Below are 21734 nucleotides of genomic sequence, written 5' to 3' on the forward strand. Positions count from 1 at the left end.
GAGTGCCTGAGTTTGATCCCAGAACCACATAAAAAAAAAAAACCAACAAAAACAAACAGACAAGCAAAAAACAGGCATGATGGCAACCAGGAGGACAGGGACAAGCTGATCCCCAGGCTTTGATACCTGAGGAATTATAACTGAAGTTTTCCTTTGACTTCTACACACACAAACACACAGAGAAACAAAGAGACAGATAGACAGGCACAAGCACAGAGACACACAGAGAGAGACAGAGAGAGGGGGGCAATGTAACAAAATAGACACCACTCCCGCATGCTTTTTTTTTTAAAATATTTATTTATTATTATGTATACAATATTCTGTCTGTATGCCTGAAGGCCAGAAGAGGGCGCCAGACCTCTTTTACAGATGGTTGTGAGCCACCATGTGGTTGCTGGGAATTGAACTCAGGACCTTTGGAAGAGCAGGCAATGCTCTTAACCACTGAGCCATCTCTCCAGCCCTCCCGCATGCTTTTGTATGTAAGGTCAATGCCTTCCGTCTATTGTCAACAGGATTCACATATAGCTTGTTCATACAGCAACCTTGGTTGGGGAATTTGCAAAGAGAGAGGTCGCATGTTCCCCTAGGGCAACTGGGAAAAAAAAAACCCTTAGGGCTGTAGTAGTAAAGTGTAGGTAAACACATTGGCTAGTTTAAGTCAACTTGGCACAAGTGAAAGTCATCTGAGATGAGGAAACCTCAATTAAGAAAATGCCTCCTTAGGAGGGAGCCACAGGCAAGCCTGTAGGAAATGTTCTTAATTAGTGATTGATGTGGGATGGCCCAACCCATTGTGGGTGGAGCCAGGTTCTATAACATAGCAGGCTAAACAAGTCAGAAGGAGCAAGTCCGAAGGAGCGAGCCAGTAAGCAGCACTCTTTCACAGTCTCTATATCAGCTCCTGCCTCCAGGTTCCTGCTCTGCTTGACCTCCTATCTTGAGTTCTTTTGATGAGCTGTGATGTGGAAGTGTAACTCAAATAAACCCTTTCCTCCCAAGTTGCTTGATCAAGGTGTTTCATCGCAGCAATAGCGACCCTGACTGAGAGAGTCAGAAAAATGCTTCAAGCTCACAGAATCCAGTACTGATCCCAGACTCTGTGCTGCTGAGAGATTCCCTGAGAAACTCCTCTCAGCTTGCTCTGCACCCTCTATATGCCATGTGACCATTTACACAGGCTATCTACGTCATCACCATCTAAGAACCCGGGACTTCAGACCTCCAGCAACCCTACCTTACATGTGATAAATATAGAGACAGAAAAAGACACTTGCCCAAGATCCCTTGGTGAAGAATCAAGCAGCAAAGAATCCTGAAAAACGATGAAAAACTAGCCTAGAACCCAGTCAAGCTGGCTTCCTTAGGGCCTAGGGACTTCCGCCTCAATTCCATGTGAGCGAGTGGGGCTGGCGCAGGCACAGAGCTTCAGACACCTTGGTTAGGGTCAGGTTCACACACAGGCCTGAGGACACCACAGGCTGATGACTCTTCTCCCACTCACCCTCCACTGCCAGCTGTGTAGCTTTGGGGATGAGAAAGCAGCCTCTACCTGTAGCTTCTCATCCCTCTGCTGTCCAAAAAGTATAAAACACTGGGTACCAATGAAGCCCTTGGTGTCTGGATTTCACTCTGCTGGGGTTAAGGGTCCCCGGGCTTCTCTGAGGTGGTATTTGCATAGCAGAGCTATTTGCCAAGTCCTGGCAGAGAAGCTGAGAACCAGAGCCTGGCCTTCCACTGTTTGTGAACCCTTGCCCAGCATGGTTTGCTTTGCCTATTGCAAAAGAAAGAGCTGGAGGCAATGTCCTTTCCAGTTCTGGCATGCTGGGGCTTCATGACCTCAAGCAGGCGGTCCATCCTCTGTCATCTGCTACAATGTCCAGTATAGTGGCTACAAATGGCTATTTACATCCTTATTAAGATTAAAGTTACACAAAATGCCACAGCAGTCACATTTCAAGTGCTGACTAGCCCCACGTGGGGCTAGTGCCCACCATAAGAGGCATCACATAGAAATTGTACCAGAAGACCTGGGTTCTGGGCAGCAAGAATCAAAGGGTTGAGAGGTTCCTGAATAGGTCAAAAGGACAACTTAGGGACACAGAAACGTTCATTTTGGGGGCATTTTTCAAGTGCAGCAGTATGAGATGGTAAGCAACGAAAGGCAAGTCCAGGTTGCGCTACAGCAGGGGGCTAGCAGCTAATACAGGTTGCTCTGGAGGTGACCCGGGGAACATCTGGCTAAGATGGGGCTTTCAGAAGGCTGGCACTGCATCTAAGAGGCTCCTCTCCACAGCAAGTCCGCCAGGATCTGGGCCATTAGCTACTCCACGTGCACTTAGGTCCACAGGTTGTTCAAGGCCTTTGATCACCTCTTTGTTCAACAAAGCACTGGGCTACAGGTGCCTGTGTACCTACTATGTGTGCCTATTATGTGTGCCCAGTCAGCCTCTCAGGACAGGGAAGAAGATTTAAGGATTATTTAGTGAGTGCCCGTGTACTCATAAGATACCGGAGAATGTTCAGTTAGAGTTCATTCTGCCTACGGGACAGTCACACCCCAGCACCAAGTGGCTTTCCAGAGAATATGTGTGTGGTGGTGAGCGATGTCTGGAGGCCTTAGAGGTGCAGTCCAACCTTTTCCAGGGGTCCAGTGATTTGAGGGCAAGCCAAAGCCCACTCTTTGGGAGCAGTCAATCTCCATATTCCAGGATAAGGTGGTGACAAAGACGAGCCCTACCCTTGGCTACCGGGAAAGAGCTGGAGAAGGGATGTGGGCCCCAACGGGAAACCGGTCATCCCGCACTAGGCTGCCTGAACAGGGACTTGGGGCGGGGCGTTAGGAGGTCCCACCTTTTGCGTCATTGAGGCGGGGCATCACTCCCACCCAGAGCTCCAGGTAGCTACTGCCCCGGCTGCTGGAGACCGCAGGCTGCACTCGCCCGGAGGAGGGGGCGGGGCTGGCAGGGGCGTTGCTGTGGCCCGTGATGTCACCGTCGCGGCAGACCCTGGCGATCCCCAGCCAGCTGTGTTGCCGGGCTGGGCCCCGGCGAACGGAGCGGGCGGCTCGCTCCTGAGTCATGGACTTTTCCTGGCCCCTCCTCGACCACTCCCACTCCCTCTCAGGGCCCCCCCGTAGGGGCTAACGCGGGCGCGGCGTCTCCGAGGGGGTGGGGCTGCTGGGAATGGCTGTGCCCCCTTCAGCTCCAGTGCCGTGCTCGCCCTTTTACCTGCGGAGGCAGGCGCCTTGCCCGCAGTGCTCATGGGGCATGGAGGAGAAGGCGGCGGCCAGCGCCGGCTACTGGGAGCCACCAGGGCCCTCGAGGGCAGCCGTCCCGTGCTTCAGCGTCGTGGTGGATCAGGATGACATCCTCCCCGGTGCCTTGCACCTCATCCGGGAGCTGCGGCCGCACTGGAAGCCCGAGCAAGTTAGGACCAAGGTAGCCGAGCGGGCGCGAGACCGGGGATGGGGCCCTGCCTGGGCTGCAGCGGGGCTGCGTGGACTCCCGTCAGTGCATCTTTCCGAGTGCTGGTCCCAGGGTTGCGCCGCTGTTGCGCAGGAAAGGTTTTGGACTGTGGCTTGTATATGTGTTTAGCTCTCCATCTCTTTTGATCCCTATGCAAAGCTGGGTTCACGCTTTCCTGGACCCTCCGCACTCGCCTGTTCCAGGGGTTCCCAAAGCACTCAGCCTGAGGTCGACCTGCCCACTGTCAGCATGCTGTGCGTGCGGCCCCACCCCCCTGACGATGAGAGCTTGTCCCCCTAGTTGCCCAGAAGTGCGAACTCAACCACTTTGAAACCCGAGGAGGCACGAACTTTTAAGGAAATATCCCCCTACACCCTGAGGGGCTGCTTCACCCTATCATGAGAGCCAAGCCCTAAGGGGTCTGAACCCCAGGAACCAGCCCTGTGGAATTCCAGCAAACACCTTCACCATGGCCTCAGGCTAGCTCTGAGTAACAATCCCCACCCCCCACCCCCACAGATTGTCTTCCCACCTCAGCTGGATTCATTCTCCCATACACACCTGTGGGCAAAGCTGCCCAACTTGGTCCCTAGCTCACTCCCTAACAGTCCTGCATTCTCTTAAAAATGATCTTTACATCTATTCAGCCGCCCAGAGCCTGGGAAGCCTGCGCAGGAAGGTGCAGAGGGGTAGGGTTCGATGTCACAGACCTTCCTAGTGGGGAAGGCACAGCTCTGAGGAGAATCTAGGCTGAGTGTGGTAGCGTTTTGTTTTGTTTTTTTCAGAAGACCTAGTCAGGAGCAAGGCAGACCTGAGATTAAATCCAGCCCTAGATAGCAATACTAATCCGTACTCTCACTAGGCCTGTTTTCCTCACCCAGAGTGGGTTCAGGTGGCCTCTAAAATCCCATCCAATAGTCACGTGGTGCCCATAAAACTTTAGCTCATGGTTCCGTCTTCCCTATCGCCATGCCCAGAGACTGTTCCCACTCTGTTGTCTCCTGTTTCTTTTGGTGTGGAATTCAGAGATTCAATGACCTCTGGCCACCAGAACCCTGGGATGAGTGCCAACCTCAGTACCCTCCTTATCCCTCTGCCACTGGATGGAGCAAGAGATAAAGCTGAGAGCCCTTGCCTGCCTTGGTAAGAGGCAGCTGGTCAGGATGGCTGGGCGATTTCCAGCCCTCCTTGGCCACTCTCACCTGTGGTGGATTCCTTCAGGTCAGGATGGAGAAAGTGGGGAGAAGCTCTACCCACTACCTAGTGTGAACATGCCCACTCTGCCAAATCCCATGCCCTGGAGGCAGATCTAGGCTGAGTGAGTGTGCCTGGGCTCACTGGGGCTGCCACCTCCCTCCCGCCTTGTGTCTCACTCCCAGGCAGAGGATAGTGCTGGCTGGTGTGGGATTGTGTTCAGTTGTCAAATGCGTACACTCTGCTCTGATTGAAGCTCTGGGAAGAGAGCCGAGGATTGTACCCCATCCTTCCACCCATAGCTCCCCTCTCCCCATGCTAGCGCTTCAAAGATGGCATCACCAACAAGCTAGTGGCCTGCTATGTGGAGGAGGACATGCGGGACTGTGTCCTGGTCCGGGTGTATGGGGAGCGGACAGAGTTGCTGGTGGACCGGGAGAATGAGGTCAGGAACTTCCAGCTGCTGCGAGCACACGGCTGCGCCCCCAAACTCTACTGCACCTTTCAGAATGGGCTGTGCTATGAGTACATGCAGGGTGTGGCCCTGGGACCGGAACACATCAGAGAACCCCAGCTCTTCAGGTGAGTAGGGTACAAGGCACTATGCGCCATTTTCCCTGAGGCTATGGCTTCTTCCGTGTGCAGTGGGGTTCCTGAAGAAGAGTTGTAAGAGTCCTAAGTCGTGTTTCCACATTGCTTTGAAAATATTTGTTGATATGCTCTTCTTGGAGACTGCAACCAACATTCCATAGCCTCACAGTGGTGTCCACTAGAAGGATGCGTTCCAGGGGAACAAAGGGGGTCCCAAAAATGTAACAGACATCAGATTTTTGTTGTTTTTGTTGTCCCCATATCTCAAACCTCTATCCACCCTGTGTTAGATATGGAAACATCCAGAAGCCCTGGAGATAAATCTTTGCCAAATTCTGAAGGCACACAGGATGTCCCCCCTCCCATCTTTCTGTCTTTTTTTTTTCTTATTTATTTATTTACTTTTGGAGACAGGGTCTCTCGATGTAGCACTGGCTAGCATGGGATTTGACATGTAAACCAGGCTGGCTTCAACTCAAAGAGGTCTACCTACCTCTTCATCCCAAGTATTGGGATCAAAGGTGTGTGCCACCTTGAGCAGCTTCCCTCCCATTGCTTGCAGAAAGTGGAAGGTGTGAAGACAAACAGCCCAATCCAGGGTGAACTTGACTTTAGCCTCTCCCCGCCCCCTAAGCTGAGGGCCCTTTGGGTTCCCTGACAGTGAAGACCCATGTCTGGAGTACGACTGAGACCTCCATGCAGAAGGCCCACAAGAACTGGGCCCTGTCCCCAGTGAATACCTGGATATGTGGGGCCTAGGAACTGCATTTAACCTTCAAGCCCTGTGACTACTACTGTAGGGCCCAAAAGAGGAAGAACCAAACAGCCCCCAGTACACCACCCTCTCTGTGCTAGCTGGGCCAGGAAGTGTGGTCAGTCAGTATCCTTTCCTCCCCAGTGTCATGACCCACGCAGATGAAGGCCACCAGGCTATCATAGTGAGGCATGGGCAAGTTGACCTTTACTCCTGATGCTGGGGGCAACAGTGCAGGGTCTGCCCAGGTGCTTTGCTTGACATCTGCTGTGTCCAACCCAAGAGGAAGGAGGTTTTTCTTGCATGCTGAAGGCAGTAATGCCCACCTAGGGGTAGACTTAGCTCTTCAATGCCTCCTCAGCTGTGCCCCCCCTCAAGTCAACCCAAGCACACTTAGCTTTCTGCATACATGGCGGCCCTCCATACTCTTCAGTGCTGCCTCTGAGACTGCTGGGGCCTCAGGACATTGTATTTGAGTTGTGCTATAGCTGGCATTGGGGTGTGTGTGTGTGTGAGAGAGAGAGAGAGAGAGCATGCGTGTGTATGTGTGTGAAGGGTGTGTCCACCTATGTTAGGGGTCATTGGCAGTCAAGCTGAGTATACCCAACCTGGAGAGGTGAGGTCAAAGTGGGGTACAAGGGGCCCTGCTCTGCCTTTCTCATGGCTCCTCCTTTAGTCTTGTGCAAATAAGCTCAAATACTGGCAGGTCCCCACCACTCCTAGTCTCTCTCTGCCTCTGTGAACCTCATGCCGTCACTCATCCTCTTTCTGGAAACAATTACCACTGTCAGGAAGATTGAAGGGGGATTTAGGTGCCATAATAAGAAATTGGTGTTTGGGGGAGAGCCAGAAATTGGGGTGGGTATAGGAGGAAGGCCTTTGCTTGGTGATTTTCCCAGGATGGAGCTTTCCCCATCCTGTCACAGTGACAGGGGGCCTGCAGGAAAGCACCCCACCCCCACCCCACATCCCATATCTCTTGAGCCCACCCCTGCCTGGTCTGCTGAGGCTCTGCTGCAGGAAAATGCTGAGTGTTGAAGTTACTTCAATTGCTATTCACACTAAAGCCCTTCTGACATTCAAGGAACGGTTCTGTTCAGAGTCTCCCTAGGGAAGGAAGACTAGGGCTGGGCCTTAGGTCTGTGTCTTTGGTCTTCCAAGACCCTTGGTGGGCTCTCACCTACCCCAGGACCCCTGACCTCCATGTACCTTCTAACTGCTGATGGCCCTCCACCCTTGAGGAAGTGTGGCAGGCTTGAGGAGGAACCTGAAATTGCCATTATCCTGATGGTGTATGGCTGGTCCCTTCCCAGTCCCGGCAAGAGGAGGACAGCTTAGGACAGCTCTGTAACAAGGTTTCAAACAACCAGGGCCTTTGTTGTCCTTCCTAGTTATTATTATTCTAGCGACAGGCAGAAGCTTGGACACCGAAGGCTTGGCAGGCAGTTAGGGTTGAACGGGAGCAGGGAGGGCTGCCTCAGCCCAGCTGGGACCCCAGCCTCTCTGCTGACCTTGGCACTGGCCTTGGTGCTGGGCTCTTATCAGGGTCCTTCCCTCTCTGGTAGCTAGTGCTCTATGCACCCCTTCTCACTCCCAGCAGACCTCCCTGCTACCCACTCCTCCCCCAGGACCTTGGATAATGTCTGCAGGAGAACTTGAAGATAGAAGGCTGGCTTGTTTTGCGTCCTTGGTATCCACTCACCCTGTAGTGTCAGAAGGGGCTGCCCTGGGCCAGCCTCCTCACCTTGGCCAGACTGATAAAAAGCTAACATTTCCTCCTTGCCTGTCAACAACACCCACTATTCTCTTCATGGAAAGGGACCTGCTGCTGCCTCTCCAGAGGATGGGGTGAAGTCTGAGGGTTGGATACTACCCTTATGCCTGGTTACCTCAGCATTCTTAGGGGCAGCTATGGGAAGACTGGGGCAGGTCAAGCCACTAGCCTGGGGTGGGAGCGGGGATGGGCGTCTGCTTTTCTCTGACCCGGCTCTGGGACTAGAAAAGGGGCGATGGCTAAAGGTCTCATTGCATTTTTCTGCCTTCTGCCGAGACCTTGTTTGGAGAGATGCCACACGTGGCCCGCTGGCTAGTATCCAGAAGAACCTTCCAAACCCTTTCTGGTCAGGAGGGGCTGGGCATGAGGAGAAGCCCCGTCCTGACACTCACTGTTCCTCACATTTCTGTTGTAGGTTAATCGCCCTAGAAATGGCAAAGATTCACGCCATCCATGCCAATGGCAGCCTGCCTATGCCCACCCTCTGGCATAAGATGCACCGTTATTTCACGCTGGTCAAGGATGAGATCACTCCCAGGTACAGAGATCTGGGAGGGCTCCGGGCTGCCAATGTCTCTGCCCCACCCCCTACTCTTGCCTCCAGGCAACCTTTTTTTTAAAAATTATTATTATTATTATTATTATTTTATGTTCACTGGTGTGAGGGTTGGATACCCTGGAACTGGGGTTACAGACGGTTGTGAGCTGCCATGTGGGTGCTGGGAATTGAACTCAGGACCTCTGGAAGAGCAGCCAGTACTCTTAACTGCTGAGCCATCTCTCAGGCAACTCTTAGAAGAGTTTCTCCTGGGCACCTTCCATCCTGAGCCGCAGTCCAGGCAGAGGGAGGCCACTGACTGCGTCTTAGCAATGCAGATCAGTAATTTTACACACTAGCATTTATTTCTGTTTGAGTTTTCTGACTGTGTCAGGAAGCAGGATCAGGGACAACTAAGGCTGCTCTGCTCCCCTGTCAGGCTGTCAGTTTGAGGCTTTAGTTTCTCCTCCTAGGACTTAACTCTGCATGAACTGTCTTCCTTTGGAACCATGGGAGGGCGGAGCCTCTGAGAACCTAAGGTGCGGAGCTCAAGGGTCATAGAGTAGACAGCCAGCCCTTGGGAACCACCATTTCCTGCAGATCGCCTAGACTCCTCTTAAGCCTGTGCGCCTTTGGAAACCATGTTCCCTGTTTTGTTTCTTCTCACACCCACTGCTCCATCGAGTGCTCTTTCCAGGGACAGAGGTCTCCTTCCTGGCCTCATTCTACTTTCAAGCAAAGAAGGGTCCCCCAAACTCCCCCTTTGCTCGCCAGCCTGCAGGTATCCAACTCCTGACACACCTAGGAGACTAAAGCATGGAAAAGACTCAACAACATGACCCCTGACCTCCCATACATCCACAACTTTTTTTTTTTGAAACAATGTAAAACGCCCCCCTCCCCCCCACTGCTGGTCTGGAACTCACTGTGTAGCTCAAGCTGGCTTTGAACTCACAGAGATCAATCTGCCTCTGTCTTTCCAGAGCTGGGATTAAAGGTGTGTTTTATCATACCCAGCAAGCATTGCCTTTTAAAATGTATTTGAAGCTGGGCAGTGGTGGCACACACCTCTAATTCCAGCACTCAGGAGGCAGAGGCAGGCAGATCTCATTAAGTTTGAAGCCAGCTTGGTCTACAGAGTGAGTTCCAGGACAGGCTCCAAAGCTACAGAGAAACCCTGTCTTGGAAAACCAAAAACAAACAAAGAAACAAAAACCAAAAGTAAAAAAAAAAAAAAAAAAAAAAAAGGCCAAAAAGAGTGTATTTGAATGTCTTTGGTAGACATACATACAATACGCAGTGATGAAATCAGGGAACTCGTTTCTTCACTTCCGATGCCTATCATTTCTTTGTGCTGGGCATTCAAAGTCTTCTCCTCTTGCAGTTTTTGAAATAGACAGTTAATCTGAACACAACTTCCGCCGGTGTCACAGTAGAGCGGGTGAGAGGGAGGTCCACAAGAAACGACTCTCATTCCCTCCTCTTCTATGGCAGTCATTAACTCCAACCCCATCATCCATCTCTTGCACACACCCATGACCTTATCTAAACTTTCACACCCAGTAACTGTGCTATGAGTGCCCAGAATGGCCCTAGCCTGCCCTCTGTCTGGCCATGTTCAGATCCTGGGACAAGGGCTACCATACCCCTGAAGACTACTAGAGTCCCCTCAGCCAGCACCGCTGCTGGACAGGTCGAGATGGGACTAGCTGTCTCCAGGTGCAGGTCTGCCGCTCATACGTGAACGGACACCACAGCGTCCTTGGCTGTCCCTGTGCAGCTGTGGAGAATGATCTTGTCCAGGAGGGAGAGGCCCTTGGTGAACCACTGGCCAGCCTCCTTTGTTGTGGTCATGCCTTTGGCCTCAGGGAAATCCAGGCTTCTTTGAGCCTCTCTAAGGGCTCATTCCCTCATCCTTTAGAATCGCCTTGCATAGCCCACAGCAGGACAGTGCCGAGCAGTCATGGAGACGGGCTGGAGCATCTTGGACTCCAGCCATTCCCTCACAGTCCTGACTTATTCGATCCTTCATTTCACAAACACTGACTGGGATTACAACGGTAGAAAAGCCATGGTGAATGTGGCACAGGTCCTGCCTGTGAGGAGTTTCAGAGCCTGGCAAACAGAGCACGCCTGTACTTGGCACTAAAGAAGGCAGGGTGTGTAATGCATAAGCAGCGGTAGGAAGGGGCAGCAAAAATCATCATGGCAGAGGTGGCAGGGCAAGATGAGAGGGGCTGCTCCAGCTCAGGAGACAGCCTGAGGGGGTCATGTGGCCAGTGAGTTCAGGAGGCCATAGCAGGGGGGAATGGTAGCTGGAGGGAAGAGGGCTTAGGTACCAGGCTTAAGGAGCCAGGATGGAAGTGAAGAGCAGCAGGAACTCATGAAGGTGTGTTTGGGTTTTGTATGTTTGTTTGTCTGAGACAGGGTCTTACTATGTAGCCCACACTGACCTAAAACTCATGTAACTCAAGCTAATCTGTCTTGAACTTATGGTCTTATCCCGGTCTCCCCAGTGTTAGGACTCCAAGTATGTGCCCGCCCCCATGCCTGCTATTCTCAAGGTCTCTGAGCCAGAACTACAGTTTAGGAAGGGGCCTGCTGGGCTTAAGGGCAGCTTTGGTGAGGGGGCTGGCTGTGCACTAGAGGTAAGGAGATAAGCTGGGGCAGGTCCTAGGACTAGGAGACCTGGGCTATAAGAACAGGGATTCCCCATAGAGTGCTTGCTGAATGGACTTTGCCAGTCTGGGTGAGGGAGTGTTCCTATAGACCAGGACTGCATTTAGGTGACCTCCCTGAAGCACAGAACAGTTTGGGGCAGTTTGGTGGGTAGGTAGGAATGGAGAATAGGCTATGTCAGAGACTGCAGAAAGTGACTTGGTGGCCCCGGGTGGGGCAGTGTGGGCTGGTAACTACCTTAGGGACATCATGAAGGGATACTGATGGGTGGTCTAATGAGGGGGCAAAGGTAGAAAGTCAAGTGTCTGGAGAAGTCGAGAGTTGGTCCCTTAAAGGAGAAAGGACTTTTGCTGTTCCAGTGGGGACTGAAAGGAGACGGCCAAGCAGCAGTTCCTCCCTCAGCAGGAGCCCCTGGCTTTCCAGAGACCCCAGCCCTCATCCCCTCCACTGTTTCTGCAGTGTGAATGTTTCCGGGTGGTAGCGATGGCCACTCTACTGCCAACCCTGCAGAGGTGGAGGGGTTTGGTGCTGTCAGGATGGAAGCCTACAAAGCTGGCAGAAGGCCACATGTTCAGGGAGGGACACCACAGTTGAAGGGGGCCCTGGAGATGGGCCCGGATTGTCCTCATAGTGAGTATCAGAGTGGCCTTGGCATGGCAGGGTAGGGTCAGACTGAGGCCAGGAACTGGGAGTGGGCATCCGGCTGTGACAGGATTTTCAGACCGAGAACTGGGAAGACCAAAGGAATCCTCCTCAACTTTATCTTGAGATAGTCTTGGAGTAAGATAGGAGCTCCAGAGTAGCTTCAGGACCACATGCATGGCTGGGGATGGAGCTTGCCCTCCGCTCTGTCCATGGGCTGCCTGGCTCAGGGAAGCTGTCTTAGAGACGGAGCAGGGAAGCTGTCTTAGAGACGGAGGGAACAGATCAAGGGTCCACAGCCCTGTGATGACACACGGTAGGTGGGCTGGGAAGCCAGCTGGGTGAGGTGTTGGGTCTAGGTGTGCCTGTGCTATGAGGCATCTGGGATGGGGCTTTTTGCCCTTTTGGACCCTCCATTTCCCAGTCCTGTAGGATGGAAGACCTAAGACCCTCTAGCCTTGGCATTCCTTTTCCTTATTATTCTTTTTTTAAGATCTATTTATTTATTATGTATACAACATTCCTTCCATGTGTGCCTGCAGGCCAGAAGAGGGCACCAGATCTCATTATAGATGGCTGTGAGCCACCATGTGGTTGCTGGGAATTGAACTCAGGACCTCTGGAAGAACAGTCAGTGCTCTTAACCACTGAGCCATCTCTCCAGCCCCTTGGCATTTCTTTTCTACAGGGGACATAAGGACATCTCAGACAGTTCTGTCCGGTGTGGGGAGCTGAGCCAGGACCCGTCTTGTTTTCATCTTCCCCTATGAACCTTTGCTGTCCTAGGCAGAGAAACAGGAGTGGAGACCAGGCCTAGCACCCCCCTCCCAGGGGTAATTTTGAATTTTGAAAGCCTGTGCTGTTTGGCTTTTTCACTGTACACAGACCTGTGTACCTGAAGGTCAAAGTTCAGAGCACCTGAGTTCAGCATGTCTTTGCCCAACTTCTGCATTGATTGACCATTCCCCAACCCGGCACGCTGGGCAGACAACACTACTTCAGTGTGACTCGGGAGTAGGTGGAAGTAGCCTTGTGCTTTTTGGCTCCGCCTTCAAGCTAGTCTAGCAGATGCCAGGGACTGGAAGCACTCATAACTCGAGGTGACAGGAATTAGTTGCTGGGAATGGCAAAACAGGTCTCTCCCACGGGGTGTGTTGCGGGTGCTTTTGTTTCTCTGACATTGCATGGTGTATAGCTTGCCTCGTTACATCCCTGTGAAGTGACTGACAACAGGGCACCCCTCTGCTGTGTTGAGAAAGCTCTGTTTCTCCAGTCCCTCCTGGGCTTCTGTTACAGGGGAATCTCATCTTAGAGGAGCACAGCCTTTCTTCGGGAGTTCCTGGTGCAGTCTGTCCTGCCTCTCACATTAGTTCCATGGGCCCCATTCTCTTTTCCTGTGACACTTGTCACCTCTCCTGTCTTCTCCTGGGTCCCCCCTTCCTCACCCTGTCCATTCACAAAGTAGCCGGGATGCCATTTAGTTAGTGACATTTTGTTTGCTTGTTGTTTTTCTTTTTTCTTTTTGGGTTTTTGTTGTTGTTGTTGTTGTTTGTTTGTTTGTTTTTGAGACAGGGTTTCTCTGTAGCTTTGGAGCCTGTCCTGGAACTAGCTCTTTTAGACCAGGCTGGCCTCCAACTCACAGAGATCCGCCTGTCTCTGCCTCCTGAGTGCTGGGATTAAAGGTGTGTGCCACCACTACTGCCTGGCTTGTTTGTTGTTTTTCAAGACAGTTTCTCTGTGTCTCCCTGCCTGTCCTGGAACTAGCTCTGTAGACCAGGCTGGCCTCAAACTCACCAAGATCCACCTGAGTGTTGGGATTCAAGGCATGCACCACTGCTGCCAGGCTTAGTTAGTGGCTTTTATGTTTTGCCAGCTACTTTTTTGACCAGGTTATTCCCTGCTTCTCATGGGAACCAGAAGGACAGGATACACTTATGTGTGACAAGTGGGGCTCTCAGGACTGGCCTTTTGTCTTTTTGTCTGAGGTCTCTAGTCTCTACAGTAAAATAATGACTGGATTGGAGTTTAGGGCTTGCCTGTCTGAGTCAACCCTCTCCCGACCTGCAACTTTTTTTTTCTTGCTACTGCCTAGCCTTTCTGCAGATGTCCCTAAGGTGGAGGTACTGGAACAGGAGTTGTCCTGGCTGAAGGAGCACCTGTCCCAACTGGAGTCCCCTGTGGTCTTCTGTCACAATGATCTGCTCTGCAAGAATATCATCTATGACAGCGCCAAAGGTACAGCCCCTCAAGCCCCTCAGAGCTGGGCCAGCCGGCTGGTCTGCTGGCTTCAGGGGTCCGAGGACAAGGACTAGGAGACCTGAGTTTTGACTTTCCTTTTTTACGGAGGACACGGGTGTGCCTAACGGTGATCTTAATTTGTGAGAAAGAAGAGGGAAATGGAACAGGAAAGTACCACTTAGAAAGACGCATTGTAAGAAGGAACTCGAGATCCTAACTGAGAAGCTCTTCAACATGAGAACACCCAAGTCTTGCATCCTGATGATTTTGTGGGCCTTTGAAGACATCATGGCTTCCCTAAGCCTCGAGAGGGCAGGGGGACGGGGAAGAGAAGAGAGAGGGGGAGATTATCTGCTTTTTACTGTTGCTGAGGATATAGTTTCCCTGGGCATACAGGGGTCCCCCATTACACATGAAAGATTGGTTGTGGGACATCTAAGAATGCCAAGTCTCCTATAAAACAGCAGAGTGGGTGGAGCTTTGCAGGCAGAGTTGCCATGTGTGGAACCCCGAACCCTGTCCCCAGCACCCTGAAAACAGGTAAAAATAAGCAAGAGTGTATTTGCATAGGACATCCATATAGCATCTTCTGGTACCTTCTGGCTACTTACAATATCCAGTACAGTGGAAATATGAGCTAAATAGGTGTTAAGCCATGTTGTCTTAGGAAGGACAAAGGGGAAAATGCTGTACATGTTTAATACATATAATTTTTTAATTAGTATTTTATGTGTATGATTATTTTGCCTGCATCTATGTCCATGTGGCATATGCACGTAGTGCCCAAAGAAGCCAAAAGGGGATGAAGGGGGTGTTGTTGAATCCCCTGGACCTGTGGTTATAATTGGTTAGGAGCCACCATGTGGGTTCTGGGAAATGAACCTCTGGTTGTCTGCAAGAGTAGCCTGTACTTCTTAACCGCTGGTCCATATCTCCATCCCTCAGATCAAATTTTAAAGATCTGCAGTCTATAGTGAGTTGACTCCATGACTGCGGGACCATGGACATGGTAGGCAGGAAGTATTTGCTTTGCTTCTGGTCCCTAGTTATGCTGTGGACAGATACCTTTAGACGGGAACCTGAGGACCCAGCTGAGCTGGAGGCCTGGAGCTATGGGGAAGGCAGGTAGACAGAGGGCAGCGGCCTAGAAGGCTGCAGCAGAGATCAGGGAGGACCAGAGGGTGTGTTGTGGGGACAAAAGCTCTCATTGCTTCTTCTTTCCCTTGCAGGCCATGTGAGGTTCATTGACTATGAGTACGCGGGGTATAACTACCAGGCTTTTGACATTGGCAACCATTTCAACGAGTTCGCAGGTAGGGGGAGTTATGCTGACCTCAGTCCCCTCCTCATGATAGGGCACCACATCTACCACAAGTGGTTCTTGGCTTAGGCTTGATGGGTGGAAGGTGGGCACAGCCTGCTTCTGAAGATTAAAGTAGCTCACAGAAAGGGACGCCTCTCCAGAGCTGCCCTCTGCTAGCTTGCGTGACAGGCAGTTTGGTACAAATGAGGAATATGCATTCACTGTTGGGTCCCATCCCAGGAGCTACTCGGCCTGACATGTGACTTAAGAAGGACCCCCCTTCCAAGCGGGACTCAGTAGTGCATTCCCGTGATATCAGCTACTTGGGAGGCTGAGGCAGGAGGTTCCCAGTTCAGGGTCAATCTGGGCAACTTAGTAAGACCCCATCTTAAAATTAAAGATAGTTATGGATGTATCTCAGTGGTAGACCTCTTGCCTAGCATGTACAAGGCCCTGAGTTCAATATCTACTACCAAAGGAGGGGGAGTGAGAAAAAGTAGAAAATATCCCTTCTTCAGGACGAGGACAGCCCTCACCAGCTTGGTTAACACTCCTTCATCCTTCATACCCAGTACAACTTGTGCAATTGTCCCTGCAGGCCTTGAATGCAGATATGTGACCAAATAAGCTGTAAGGAGCCATTTGCCTGGTGTCCTGAAGCAAATGTCTAGGCAGAGGTAGTTAAAAGTAGTCCCACGACTTGATTTCCTGAGTTTCGACCCTAGTTTTGTCGTCACTAGTGGCGGGATTCAGGTCAATCGCTGCCCTTTAAGGCTGTAAAATGGAGACGGTGTAATACCTCCATCACACCCTTGAGTTAAGATACACACGCAAGGCTGGGTGTGCTGGTACACACCTTCAGTCCCAGTGCTCAGGAGGCAGAGGGAGGCAGGCAGATCTTGGTGAGCTTGAAGCCAGCCTTGTCTATATATTGATTCTAGGACAGCCAGGACTATAGAGATCCAGCCTCAAAAAAAAAAAAGTCTCCCCCTTCCTACTCCCTCAGATTTGGCAGCTGTACCCTAAAGACATAATAATCTAGTCCCATGGAAGGGCAGCAGGGCATAGGACCACGCAGACAACTCCTCACTGGAGTTGGGCACAGCTGGGGGACCATCTGCAGGCTGGTACGTGGGCTTGCCAATATGCTATGGCTGGCCCCCAGGGCTTCCCCTAACCAACCCAGCCCAGCCCAGGTTGATGTATCACACCTCTTTTAGAGCCTCAGAGGACCAGGTTGGTTCAGTTGCTTGCGGCCAAGAGCCCAACTCTCTAGGGCAATCAGAGGGGAGGGTTTGGGCCTCAGCGGAGCTGAAGCAGAGGCCTGGCCTGCAGGGCACAGGCCTGGCAGTGGTCACCGCTGGGAGGCCTTTGCAGAGGTGTTAAGTCCTTGTCCAGGGCACAGAGCAAAGGCCAAGTAGAGCTTCTCCAAAGGCGTGGTCTGGATCCGTTAGGAGCCAGCAGGCAGACTCTGCACTCTGGGCAGTAGGAAGATACAGGTCCAGCCCAACCCCGCCAGTAACAGACTGTGCGACCTGGGCCTTCTCACCTGCAAGGGCGAGACCCTGGAGACTGTGGCCCAGCTCTGTTCCCACCTTAAATAAACTTCTTTCTAGTCCCTGGTCTACCCTGTGCCAAACACATACCTGGAGCAACTGGAAAGCAACCTGAAAACACTTAGGATGGGGAAGGGTACAAATGGGGGTGTCAGTCATGGGAGCAGTGGAGGTGGGACACTTCCCTGGGAAATGCCAGTGCAAGCACCGACATCTAACACTGGTAATTAAATCCAACTCCTTGTCTGGAAGGTGAGGGAATTATTGCGCTGAGCTGAGAAGGTTGGTCTGGGGTCAAGTGGTCCAAGCCCGAGACCTGAAGCATCACTTTACAGAGGGACATGCATATGGTGGCCCTGCCCTGGGATTCCCACCACTCGCAGTGACCCTTGACCACTCTCAGCCTCTCCTTCCTCACCCCTAGGCAGCTGGGTAGGGGAGACCCCTCTACTGACCCAGCTGCCCTCAGAGGGCCCCTCCCCAGACTAGCCCACATCTCAAGGTAGGAGACTCCTGGGCTCAAACCTGAGAGGAACTTTTCCAGCAACTTCTGTCTTTCTCCTGCCTTGTAGGTGTGAATGAGGTTGACTATTGCCGGTATCCAGCTCGGGAGATCCAGCTACAGTGGCTGAACTATTATCTTGAGGCACAAAAGGGGACGGCTGCAACCCCCAGAGAGGTGGAGCGACTTTATGCACAAGTCAACAAATTTGCTCTGGTGAGTGTTTGAACCTGCCATAGTCTCCCACCCAGAGCCCAGGGTCAGTGGTTCTTAGTGATGGTCTCTAGTGCTGTGATGAAACATTACGACCAAAAGCATCTTGGGGAGGAAAGGGCTGATTTTGCCTTACAGCTTAAGTCCACCATCCAGGGGACCCAGGGCAGCAACCTGGACATAGAAACTGTAGCGGCTAGGAGGAGCGCTGCTTACTGGCTGTTCCCCATGGCCTGCTCAGCGGGCTTTCCCATGCCATCCTGGACCACCAGCCTAGGGAGTAGCACCGCCCACAGTGGACAGGGCCCTCCCAAAGCAGTCACGAAAATGCCCTACAGGCTTGTCTACAGGGCAATCTGGTGAGGTTATTTTCTCAATTTAGATCCCATATTCCAAAATGACTCTAGCTTGTGTCAAGTTAAACGTTAAGACTAGCCAGTCCAGTTTTGGACTGCACCCCACCGAGAAAAGAGTCTTAGAACAATCATTTCAGATGTCCCCTTAATGTTCCTGACACCTATGCCACCCAGCCTGGGCACTCACCTCTCTAGATGAACATTTCCAAGAAAGACCTCAGCTTCCTAACTCAGCAAATCTGTTTGGATGGGTGGTTTTCTCTGCTAGCTAGCCTTAGTGTTTCATGATGCACTAAGACCTCCCCTTGTAACCTCCACCGTTACCTCACCCATAACTTTCCAGCCTTGCCTCCCAGGCTCCCCCCCCCCCCCCACACACACACATACTGCGTTATGGCATTCACTTGGGAATGCCACTTCTCCAAGGAAAATGGCTCAAGCCAGGTGTCCACTGGCCTGTGCCTAGGGCACTAGGACTACTAACACATGGGGACACAAGCCAGCTGCTCCAAGTTTCACACTTCGTAACAGAGCTTAGAAAATCTCTCTTTTCTGTGATTGATTGCTTGTTCTGGTCCACACTGGCCCAAACCTGGCCCTCTTCCTCCTTGTTGCACCTTAAGAACAAATCTCTTGCTCAACCTTTAACAAAACAACCCCATGCTTGCTGGCTCACCTACGTCCCTTTTAAGTCATGGAAAGGGAAGTAGAGAGAACCCTTCTCAGAAACTGCGTGACAAAAGCCTGGGATGGGTGGGAAAAGCCCTAAGGGTGCACCCCCATGCCTAGGAAGGGTATAGTATTGTAGTTTGGGGGAAGGGATTGGGAATCATGGCTTTCTGGCTCTTTGAGCCTAGGGTGGAAAGAGGCAACCTGGAGAACCTTAAAGTCCATGGAGCCCCATTCTGCTTGCCTGGATGCGGGGATCTGGGTAGAACTGACTCTTCTTGCCTTTTACTAGTGGGTCCCCAAGTACTATCCAGTGGTCTGGCCTCTGTATCTCCCCACAATGGACAGTGTGTAGCTCTGCAAGACACCCACGGTGGCTGTGTCTCTCTCGCTCTTGAAGGCTGTGACAGGTGTGGCTTTGTAGGGCTGACCCTCTCTGGCCTGTTTGCAGGCCTCCCATTTCTTCTGGGCACTCTGGGCGCTCATACAGAACCAGTACTCCACCATCAGTTTTGACTTCCTCAGGTGAGTATGGGGACATTTGGGGAAGATGGGCGTGGGGCAGAGAGAAGGCACGGCCCTGACTAGTATGTGACCAAGCTAATCAAAATAAGATGCCAGAGCCTTCCACTGCACAGCTGACCTAACCCCAGTTCCCAAGGGAGCCCAACAAAACCTAGCAAAAGTGCTCCCATCCTCCACTAAGCCTGCTATACTGTCCTACCCAGCACCAGGGCCCACTCTGCTGGTACCATCCTAGCCAGAGCCTGGGACAAATAAAGACAGGCTGGAGAATCAGTGCGCAAGGCTGGAAGGCCAGTGAGATGACTCGGTGGGTGAAGGTATTTGTGGCCCAGCCTGGTGAGCTGAGTTCGACCCCCAGCACCTATGGAAAAGTGGGAGGAGAGAACTGGATCCTGAAAATTGTCCTCTGACCTCCACATGCACTGTGGCGCACACACCCTACACTCACACAGTAATAGTAATAGTAAACTAAAAAGGAGGGGCTGGAGAGATGGCTCAGTGGCTAAGAGCACTGACTGCTCTTCCAGAGGATCCGGGTTCAATTCCCAACACCCACATGGCAGCTCACAACTGTCTGAAGATCTAGTTCCAAGGGACTTCACACCAATGCACATAAAATAAAGTTAAAAAAAAAAAACTAAGAAGGAGCTACAGAAGGCAAGGGTCTTTCACAAATTACTCAGGTGAATTCTATCTACCCACACTGCCCCCTGGAACCACTCGCATCCACCTCTTCCGTAGGCTTAGGGATCATATCCAAACTCTTATTATGACAACTTGGGAGTCTATTAAATGAGGCCCCTTTGTCCTTGCAGGCAGGGAATTAATTCCTCCATTCTGTCCCCATCCACCCTCAGCTATAGCACTATGCTGGCCCAGATACTGGCGTTCACATCGGAGTATGTTACAAAACCAACAAAGACAGAAAATCAAGAGCATTTGCAAGGATGTGGGGAAACAGGAACCCTTGTATATGTTGGGAATGCAAACTGGCCAGCCATTCTGGGAATGTTTTTTAGACATTGAAAAATAGAACGCCTGTACGATCCAGCAATCCTCTTCCTGGGTGCATGTCCCAGAGGACTGAAGAGCGGGCTCATTGTAGTGTTTGCGCACCCAAGTCTGTTTAGAACATTGGCCCCCAAGGCAGCCAAGTGCTGTCACCTGACGAATGAATGACACAGAATGTCAACACCGGTCTGGCTTTGTAAACGAGGGAATCTGGTCACGTGCTATGCAGATGAACCTTGAGGACATTTTGCTGAGTGAAATAAGGCAGTCACAAAAAGACAGGCCTTAGGACTCTGAGACATGATAGTCACGTGCATAGGGACAGAGCAGAGTGGTCACTGGGCTGGGACCACAAAGTGACAAGGGTTAACAGGTCCACTGTGAAACAACACACAGATCAACACTACAAAACAATAAACAAAACACCAAGCACACGATCAGGAGGATTGCTCCCGTCTCAGTGAAGAAATGAGACTATAGTGAAAATTTAAGAGTTGTCTTTCCCCTAGCCGGGCAGTGGCGGTGCACACCTTTAATCCCAGCTCTTGGAAGGCAGAGGCAGACAGATCTCAGTGAGTTTGAGGCCAGCCTGGTGAGTTCCAAGACAGTCAGGGCTACACAGAGAAACCCTGTCTCAGAAACAGAGTTCACTCGCCCAGACCTAGGCGGGTTTGAGCCTGGGAGGCAGAGTCCTCGGGAGGCTGCGAGGCTCCATGCTCACGCGCTTCCTTGCCTGTCCCTGGCAGGTACGCAGTGATCCGATTCAACCAGTATTTCAGAGTGAAGCCTCAAGTGCTGGCCTTGGAGATGCCAAAGTGACCAGCCTCCTGCTGCCGGACCTGCTCCCAAGGGTACCCTCTTGCCTTGAGGTTGGCACCCTTGGGGAAGGTGGGCAACCATGGTGAAGCGCCCTGCCCCCCTCACTGTGGATGCCAATGAAGACTTCATTTTCCTGTTTGGAGGGGCTGAAACCCAGCGTTGGGGTGGGGGCGTTCCCCTTCACCCTGCCAGGCTTGGAGAGGAAGTGCCTGAAGACAGCTGGACCCAGACTGTCATCCTGTGAAGAAAGCACACCGTGGCCAGCCCAAGCCTGTGGAGCTCACGCTGCCTGTTTGTCCTTGACCCTTCCTAGTAGGAGAGGGGAAGGGCTCCTTTCTACCTCTGGTGTCCCAGCCTCCAGCTGAGGGGCATCTGCCCCAGGTGAGAGGTGTTGAGCTCCAAGCCAGCAGGAAGCTAACTCTGCTTGTCTCCTTGGCCAGGCCTGCCAGCTCTGCGGCTTCATCTGAGCTGCTAACTTCTCCAAGCCAGATGCCATCCGGTCACCCCTTCTCCAGCTCCCCTTGGACTCGGGCTGTGCTTCTGCCAGGCCCCTTAGGAGGGGAGGGAAGGGCAGACCCTGAGTAGGTATGGCCTTGGATCCAGTGGCAGGCACCAGAGTGACCAGCAGTCTCCGCCTCTCTCCCCTCCAAGGGTCTGCTCGTCTCTGTCTTCTATTCTGAACATACCCGAGGTCTTCTCATGCGGAAATAAGCAGTGGAGGCAAGGGGCATGGCCTTTACCAGCTCGGGTCTCCCCCTCCCGGTCCTTACTATTCATTCCTAGGGGGTTTGTAGGCCCCCACCGTGATTCACTGTAAATTACTATGTTTTTCTGCATTAAAATGTTTGTTTCTGGAATGCTGTCTTGGAAGGACAAGAGCTTGGAGTGTAACCATTGTAC

General features: G+C 52.0%; 1 protein-coding gene across 3 annotated transcripts; it reads left to right on the forward strand.

The window, feature by feature from the left end:
* Window positions 1-2944: 2944 nt before the first annotated feature.
* On the forward strand, window positions 2945-21691 carry Etnk2 (ethanolamine kinase 2). Of its 3 annotated transcripts, XM_041648649.1 has the most exons (8): window positions 2947-3443; window positions 4987-5246; window positions 8199-8321; window positions 13735-13877; window positions 15110-15193; window positions 17312-17457; window positions 18931-19004; window positions 20762-21691. In XM_041648649.1, the coding sequence occupies exons 1-8, from the start codon at window positions 3189-3191 to the stop codon at window positions 20832-20834; spliced, it is 1158 nt and encodes a 385-aa protein (XP_041504583.1). In that variant the 5' UTR covers window positions 2947-3188; the 3' UTR covers window positions 20835-21691. The 3 variants fall into 3 exon arrangements, with proteins under 3 accessions (XP_041504584.1, XP_041504583.1, XP_041504585.1); XM_041648650.1 differs by lacking the exon at window positions 8199-8321 and having other exon boundaries at window positions 2945-3443; XM_041648651.1 differs by lacking the exon at window positions 4987-5246 and having other exon boundaries at window positions 3219-3443.
* Window positions 21692-21734: the final 43 nt, after the last annotated feature.

Source organism: Microtus oregoni, unplaced genomic scaffold, assembly GCF_018167655.1.
Source record: "Microtus oregoni isolate MIOR12 unplaced genomic scaffold, Mior012 000003F_ref0000135, whole genome shotgun sequence".
Classification (NCBI taxonomy): domain Eukaryota; kingdom Metazoa; phylum Chordata; class Mammalia; order Rodentia; family Cricetidae; genus Microtus; species Microtus oregoni.

Excerpts from the sequence above, each read along its gene's own strand:
- Etnk2 (XM_041648649.1), top strand. The coding sequence starts at position 3,189 with ATGGCTGTGCCCCCTTCAGCTCCAGTGCCGTGCTCGCCCTTTTACCTG. Across the intron at positions 13,878-15,109 it reads CATCTATGACAGCGCCAAAG|GCCATGTGAGGTTCATTGAC; the intron begins GTACAGCCCCTC and ends TTTCCCTTGCAG. Across the intron at positions 15,194-17,311 it reads CCATTTCAACGAGTTCGCAG|GTGTGAATGAGGTTGACTAT; the intron begins GTAGGGGGAGTT and ends CCTGCCTTGTAG.